At 41.5% G+C, this 8,711-nt stretch overlaps 1 protein-coding gene across 1 annotated transcript; it reads left to right on the top strand.

Annotated features, from left to right (window-relative positions):
- Positions 1 to 341: 341 nt before the first annotated feature.
- Positions 342 to 7,202, top strand: FASLG (Fas ligand). The gene is given in 4 exon segments (NM_001032838.1): positions 342 to 728; positions 1,280 to 1,325; positions 5,491 to 5,547; positions 6,792 to 7,202. Coding segments are annotated over 4 exon segments (843 nt in total). The 5' UTR covers positions 342 to 383; the 3' UTR covers positions 7,187 to 7,202.
- Positions 7,203 to 8,711: the final 1,509 nt, after the last annotated feature.

Below are 8,711 nucleotides of genomic sequence, written 5' to 3' on the forward strand. Positions count from 1 at the left end.
GCTGACCTGCTCTACAGGATCCCAGGAAGGTGAGCATAGCCTACCAACCTGTTTGGGTAGTACAGCGATAGCAACTGAGGCTTCCAAGGCTTTCGTCAGAAGATTGTGGGCGGAAACTTCCAGGGGTTTGCTCTGAGCTTCTTGAGGCTTCTCAGCTTCAGCTGCAAAGTGAGTGGGTGTTTCTTTGAGAAGCAGAATCAGAGAGAGACATAGAGAAAGAGAAAGACAGAGGTGTTTCCCTTAGCTATGGAAACTCTATAAGAGAGATCCAGCTTGCCTCCTCTTGAGCAGTCAGCAACAGGAGTCCTGTCCTTGACACCTCAGCCTCTACAGGATTGAGAAGTAAAACCGTTTGCTGGGGCTGGCCTGACTCACCGGCTGCCATGCAGCAGCCCTTCAATTACCCATATCCCCAGATCTACTGGGTGGACAGCAGTGCCAGCTCTCCCTGGGCCCCTCCAGGCACAGTTCTTCCCTGTCCAACCTCTGTGCCCAGAAGGCCTGGTCAAAGGAGGCCACCACCACCGCCGCCGCCGCCGCCACTACCACCTCCACCGCCACCACCACTGCCTCCACTACCGCTGCCACCCTTGAAGAAGAGGGGAAACCACAGCACAGGCCTTTGTCTCCTTGTGATGTTTTTCATGGTTCTGGTTGCCTTGGTAGGATTGGGACTGGGGATGTTTCAGCTCTTCCACTTACAGAAAGAGCTGGCAGAACTCCGAGAGGTAAGCCTGCTGGCAGACTGCTGTGCCCTGGAGGCACCAGGCATAAGGGGGTGGAGGGCCCACTGCCTGGCTTGCAAAGTGCTTTTCAATCCTTTTTTTTTTTTCTTAGAAATGGGTTGTTCTAGTTATTCTATTCTATAGGCAGAGAAATGGAGGCTCATAGGAGTGAAGGGAATATTTTTTATTTTGTAAAGAATCAGAGCCCAACAGTTTTTCTTTCCTCAGTTGTCAACTCAGTCTGTTGAACCACTTACTGCCTCATACCTAGTGATTTAAGGAGTAAAAAACAAACAAAACTTTTAAGTTTTGCTTGGAAGTAAATTTGTTCAGATGACCAAACTAAATCTTGAAAATACTTAAAATACTGGTACGATTTCAAATCACAAAACTGAGGGACAGTGAAGCAAAATTGCTTGACCAAAGCCTGAGTCAGCAAAAGTTCTGAGGTATTTGGATTCTCTTTCCAGGGCTTGGTTTATTTGACGATTCTGTCTCTTTTGCTTAAATAATTTTATTTTTATTATGCATCTTTTTTCTTTCTCTTTTACTAGTCTACCAGCCAGAAGCATACAGCATCATCTTTGGAGAAGCAAATAGGTGAGTCCTTTTTCACATGTACATTGAGTTCCTAAAGATGATCCTCAGCACTGAAATATGTTAATGGAATGCCTTATATTCTGTCCTACACTTTGGCTTATGTATACTATGAGAGGAATCCTGGCTAATTCGGAATCTCTGGTCAGTATGATTCCTTGAGCTGCTTTATAAATGTGAAGTGAATTGAATTGCTCACAATCAATATAGCTGAGCACGGCACACAATTCAAAATCACTTCCGCTTGACTTTGGAAAGAGACACACATATACAACCGTGGACTTTTGCCCCCTGAGCAGTGGTTCCAGGCCTGTCCCCTTCCACAGACACCCTGGTCCTGGCACACATGCCAGTGGCTATGACTTCTGGGAAGAGAAGGCGAAGTGAAGGCAGAGACAGATGTTTCTGAGAAACGTCCTCTCCTCTTTTAAAGCCTCTAAAGAGATTACAGTGAAACTTTATTTACAAAATGTTTTATAGGACGTAAGCTTTTAAAATGTGGCTAATCAATTCCGTACATTAGAATGGTTTTTCTTGAAGTCACTGAGAAGCTGAAGGGAAGACTTCAGCCATCATTCAAAGGATGTTCAGCTTCAGAGGCAGTCATGAGGTACCCTTGATCACAAAGGAAAATCCTTTGTATGGGAGCTAGGGCAAGAAGACGATATGTTGGAACACTGATCTCGTGAAATTTCAGGGCATAGTTTTGCAAGCTCTGTACAGATGGATTTTACAATGTGCTTCACTAGCCTAAGATTCATTGAAATTTTAGATTTAGATTTACAATGAGATTCACTGAAGGTTTAGAGTTGGAAGGAAGCTTAGAATATCCAGTCCAGCCATTTCATTTTTTTGGAAGAGAAACAAAATGCCAGACGGATTAGGTGAATATGCCCAAGACCCCTAGTATGGAACTGGGGCTAGAAGGAACACAGGCTCTTGATGCCTTGTCACCTACAGGGCTTTCCGGTACTGGACTGGTGCCTCATGAAGTAGGGAAACTCCTGTCTCTCTGTAGTGAGCATGGAGTGAGAAATAGAGGAAAAGCAGGATACCTCTGCAAAGACTATAGATAGATCGCATCCTTAGAAACTCAGAATAAAGAAGAAGGCAGCACTGGCCATCTATTAAGTGAAGTAAGTTTCAGTTTCTCTGGATGTGGCTACTGCAGGCAACCCAGTCGCCTGTCTACTGTCCTAGACTGTTAAGTTCTTATAGGAGCCACTGTTGGGAAGCTCTGGCCCCTGAGTCTGTGTCCTAATCCTTAAATGTTAGAAAGTCCATATGTACACAAGCAGAGTGGAAATATTTGCTAGAAAAATAAAGCCTCTGGAGGATGTCTCAAATAAGATCATTTTGAAAACCTGTGGAATGTGCCTGGTCTGATAGGTACCTAAGCATTCATCTTTTACCTCCTCTCTGGAGTCAATTTAGTGATTAAAAATCAAATGACCAGACGAGTCATGTCCATCTACCCCAGTAAGCAATTATCTTCTCTAGATCAACCCAGATGAACCAGAAATTGTTAAATTATCACAAGGAAATCAAATCAGTAACTTTACTAATAAGAAAAGAGATGCAAACTAAAAATAGGGAACACCAATTTTCATCAAATTAGTAAAGTTAACAAAAACCCAGACTGACAAAGATTTGAAAGAAAAGTGCTGTTTAAACATTAGTTTCAGCCAGTATACATGTAAATTGCTATAACTTTTTCTGAAGAGCACTTTAGAAATACATATCAAAAGCTTGAAACTAATAGTTTATGTTGTAATCCTATCACTAAGAATTTCTCTTAAGAAAATAATCAGAGATGTGCCTGAAGATTTATATATAAGGATGTTCATTACTCCCTTATGAGCCTATTTATAATAAACAATCCAGAAGAAACTTGAATGCCTCATACTAGATTAGTTATATACATTATGGTGTATTGAAACAAGCACATAATAAGCAGCAACTAAAAATGATGTATCAGAAGGACATTTAATGCCTTGGGGATTGTGCAGTGTGTATTGTTAGATAAAAAGACAAGTTACAAAAGGATATATTTCGTTTCATACTGACTATGTAACCATGTATGCACGTTTTTATATTCTTAGGAACTAGAAGGTTCTACACACTGACATACTAACAGTGATTTTCTCTGGGAGATACTACTATAGATTATTTATACTTTCTAACTTGTTCCTTTTTACATTTTCCATTTTTTTCCAGTTAGCTAATTAAATCTTTTATTCATTCACATGCGTGAGGCTAGATGTTGGGTGTTGGACGCTGATCGAGGATGAGCCAGCCCAGGGGACCTGTCCTTATAGAGCTTTTAGCATGGTGAAGAAGCTAAACAAAAGCAAGCAAACAGACCATACAATTCCAAAGTTGTACTAAGTATAAGCTGAGAATCCTTTTTAAGGAGGTGTTTATGCTGACACCTGGGGGGTCAGAAGCCTGATGAGCGAAGGGCTGTGTGCATGTGCTGTGGAGTGGGGTGGGGCTGGGGGAGAGCATTTCAACACTGGGAACGGCACATGCAAAAACCCTGGGGCAGGAAGCACTCATCACCAGTGTCTAAGGTATCTCTGCAGTTTATTTATTCCAGCATATGTACAGCAGATATTCTTAGTGAGCATGTTCTGTAAAAATAATGTTGTACTAGGCTCTGTGAGGGATAAAAAGATATGCAACATGTGGTTCTCGGTTCTGTTTCCTGCCGGTGCATGGCTGAATGCCAGATGAGTCGCGCGGGTGGTTTGCGGTGTAGGAATGCAGAAGAGACTCAGTTTTGCCTTTCCTGTTCACTAACACCTCCTTCATGGTGGGTTGTCTTGGGTGACCAGAGAGATCATGATCGCTCAGGTAATGTTCTCTGTGAATTGGGCCATTCTCACACCATACGTGAGTTTTACAGGCTAATCACGAACCTGACGTATTCAAGCATCTCGTGTGAATATTTATTGAGGTCTCAGTTAGCTGAATGCGTTAGCTAAGTGGCAGCTGTCTATCTTGTCTGAAATAGTTGAAGTCAGAGAAATAGTGTCTGTTTTGAGAACTACTGTCTATTCTTCCATTTAATTTATCTGACATTTGCTAGTAACATGCCCTGTGTTAGGAACTGGGCTTCTCTGGTGAATTCAACATATCGTAAGGAACTTGTCATTATTTGAGCGGAATAAGATAATTTATGTAGTTACCCCAGAGAAGAGGAGTCAGAAATGACAAGAGAGGGGAAGACAGAATGATCCTAGATTTCAAAAGAGGGGAAGATCATATTTGATCAAAAAAGGTTTGAGAGGGTTTCCCAAAGAAAGAGGTATAGTCCTTATGGGATGTTTAGGAATTTGACACAGAAATCTGTTTGAAAGAACATTATGGGCAAAAGGCATGGCATGAACAAAGGCACAGAGGAAGGGAAGTGGGGGTACGTGTAGGCCACAGAACTCCCGTTGTGTGGCAGTGCTCAGTGGGAGTAAGGAGATAAGGCTGGACAGATGGGCTGGGCTTGTGTGATGGGGAGACTTGTATACAACTGCATCTTCAGGAAGGAGCCATTAAAGGTGTTTGAGGCCTCAGTGATATGAGGTAATTGTCTGAGGACTTAAGATACTTAATTTGGGGAAGATTGTAAAATGTCCCTGGGGGAAGATCTGGTGACACGCAGATAGATTAGTGGTCTTCTTCAGTCTCTTTCCTGTAAGTCTTAGGGACAAGAGAATCAGAGTGGACAGAGCCCTGGAATTGGAGTCAGGAGACCAGGGTGTGGTCCCATCTCTGATGCTGACTAGTTGGATTAGTCACCCAACTTCTAAGCTCATGTTGCAATTGATAAGGGGTGGGACAATACATACCTCAAAGGGTTGTGGTGAGTTCTAAATGCAATAACTGACATGACAGCTCATTATGAATAAACGTTTATATTAATTATATTTTATTGTAACATTATAATTTATGCATGTGTCAATCTTAATTTGGTTTATTTTTTACCTCTTTGTTTCTGAAATATAGACCACGGTGAATCCCGCAGTTCAGACTTACATGATTAGTATATGTTAGACTGTTGCCATTTATGGTTTTAAAATCTTTTTTTTTTAAATGATGGGATTTAAATTCCCACCAAAATAATAGTTGGTATTTCATTTTAACATATATTTTTCCTCTCTCTATGATACAGGTCACCCCAGTCCACCCCCTGAGAAAAAGGAGCAGAGGAAAGTGGCCCATTTAACAGGTCTGTATCTGGAAGGTACGGGTGGGGTTTGGGAAAGCTTTTGGCAAAAGGCAAAATGGCTGCCTGGTTTCCATTACCAGGTGCTAGAGAGTTGTTACTTCCTGGTGACAGTATTTGAACTCAATCATACTAACATTTTCCTTGTCGAGTCAGTCTTATAAACACACTTCGATCCCCTATTCTCTGGGCAAGGCCTTCTAAATTGGAGACCTGGAGCTGATTATGACATGACCCGTGCCCATAAGGAGCTCATTCTTTTCAGTCATTCCAAAGTCCCTTAGGTGATTGGGGGCACAGATCCAAGAGGTGAGAGCTGAGAAGGTGAGGAATGAGGACTTGTTTTAGTCAGCGCTTTCTTGGTTTTTTGGAAGAGCTTCACTCTGCTTTGTCCAAGAGTATAAACAGGAGCAAGAAGGGAGACTCACTCCTGGCACTTGTAGACTTTCAATATGTGCCTGTAAAGTGGAGTGAAATGATATGGTATGGGCACTCCCATTATAAACTCCCAAAAAAATAAATCATAAATAATGGAATAAATATCACAGAAAGTGGTAGGCTATTGTCCCTGGAATTATTTAGGCAGAAATTGTAGAATGATCCGGTCACATCAGCAGACACTTACTCAATACCTGATGTGCACCAATTTGGGGATGTGAAAATGAGTAGCATATGGCTCTTGCCCTCAGGGAGCTTGACATCTAATAGGGAAAGACAGGCATTTATGATAATTTCAGTACTGCAGAGATTTAGGTTATGTTCATGACGTTGTGGGGATACAAAGAAAAGGAAACTGTACCCCAAACTGAGGGGCTGAATAATTCTTACTGCAGGTGAGATGATGGACCAGATGGTCCCTAAGATCCTTCCCAACTTTAGAATTTTAGAGTTCCTTGGATTTGGCTTTTTTCTTCAGGAAAGGACTTCAAAGCCTAGCAGTTTGGGTGCTAGTTCTGAAGATAATAAAATCTTTGTGCTCCAGAGAGCTAATATTTTCTCAATAATTTCTTACTGCAATGGATTAGGCGACTATACTATTGTTCTAATTGTGTGGATGACAAAATAGGACAACAATGTTGAGGAAATTCTGTGATGGATCAAGTTCTGACCCCTCAGCCAGTTCTATACAGGCTGTAATTCTGAGTAGAACATTTGTTCAAGGAAGGGCCCACAGTTTTGCCTTAGAAACTTAGTTTGTTGGATGCATGACTATTCCTGGCTGAAAGCTCCTTTCGGATTTATTTCAGGCAAGCCCAACTCAAGGTCCATGCCTCTGGAATGGGAAGACACCTATGGAATTGTCCTGCTTTCTGGAGTGAAATATAAGAAGGGTGGCCTTGTGATCAATGAAACTGGGCTGTACTTTGTATATTCCAAAGTATACTTCCGGGGTCAATCTTGCACCAACCTGCCCCTGAGCCACAAGGTCTACATGAGGAACTCTAAGTATCCCCAGGATCTGGTGATGATGGAGGGGAAGATGATGAGCTACTGCACTACTGGGCAGATGTGGGCCCACAGCAGCTACCTGGGGGCAGTGTTCAATCTTACCAGTGCTGATCATTTATATGTCAATGTATCTGAGCTCTCTCTGGTCAATTTTGAGGAATCTCAGACATTTTTTGGCCTATATAAGCTCTAAGGAAAGCACTTTGGGATTCTTTCCATTATTATTCTTTGTTATAGGCACTGAAAATGTTGTATTCAGTGAGGGTCTCCTTACATGCATTTGAGGTCAAGTAAGAAGACGTGAACCAAGTGGACCTTGAGACCACAGGGTTCAAAAGGTCTGTAGCTCCTCAACTCACCTAACGTTTATGAGCCAGACAAATGGAGGAATATGACGGAAGAACGTAAAACTCTGGGCTGCCATGTGAAGAGGCAGAAGCATGAAAAAGCAGCCACCAGGTGTTCTACACTCATCTTAGTGCCTGAGAGTATTTGGGCACATTGAAAAGGACACCTTTTAACTCACCTCTCAGGGTGGGCCTTGCTACCTCAAGGGGGACTGTCTTTCAGATACATGGTTGTGACCTGAGGGTTTAAGGGATGGAAAAGGAGGACTAGAGGCTTGCATAATAAGCTAAAGAGGCTGAAAGAGGCCAATGCCCCACTGGCAGCATCTTCACTTCTAAACGCATCTCCTGAGCCATCAGTGAAGCTAACACAGAAACAAGAGAGATATTCTGGGGACTCATTCCATTCCTAACACAGCCTGTGTATTTCCAGTGCAATTGCAGGTGTGTGTGTGTGTGTGTGTGTGTGTGTGTGTGTGTGTGTCTAAAGAGAGAATATAGATATTGTGAAGTACATATTAGGAAAATATGGGTTGCATTTGGTGAAGATTTTGAATGCTTCCTGACAATCAACTCTAATAGTCTTTAGAAATAATTGATTGTCAGCTACTGAAGATGTTTTCCTATAATATAATAAATATTTATATATATGTTGTGCTTTTTGGGAAAAGAAAACATATAATAAAAAGTATATGTTAGGATACAAATAATTTTTAGAATTTACTAATACTTGAATTTTTTTGCTTATTACTTCTTTCCTCCATGGTTTCTTCATTCATTATGATGTCAGACAACTTTAAGAAGAATTTACTGGGGTGAGAAGAATTATGAAGCAAATCTTTCTGCCTTTGCCAAGGCTTCCTTCTCTCTATATATTCTCTTTCCTCTTCACCTCCCAGAGTTTCCGTTACCAATATTGTGACCAGTGTTAAGCTTACCCAACTTTCCATGGATTTGATGAGAAATTATATTTTCCTGAAGGCAGAACTACGGCACAGTGGAAAGGGCACACACTTTGGACTAAAAAACTTAGATTTGAATCTTTGTTCTTCCATGTACTGCCTAGGTAATCACTGGTTAGGTCACTTGACCTTCCTTGAACAAAAAAAGAGCTGAAAGTATCAGACATATAGAATATCAAAAAATGGTTTCTACCACTACTAAGCCATCCTATTAGAGCCACTTCATTCTCCAGAGGCCACTGATCTGTGGGATCCATGTAAACACCTTGTTTCTTGTATTCTCATGCTTGTCATTCACAATGGCCTTTTCCTATTTTATTCAACCACTTGCTATCATGGGCTCTCCCTAGACTTTGTTATCATTAAAGATTATAGTAACTCCTTTGGAATTTGATTTTAGGTGTCTTAT

Source organism: Macaca mulatta, chromosome 1, assembly GCF_049350105.2.
Source record: "Macaca mulatta isolate MMU2019108-1 chromosome 1, T2T-MMU8v2.0, whole genome shotgun sequence".
NCBI classification, from domain to species: Eukaryota; Metazoa; Chordata; class Mammalia; order Primates; family Cercopithecidae; genus Macaca; species Macaca mulatta.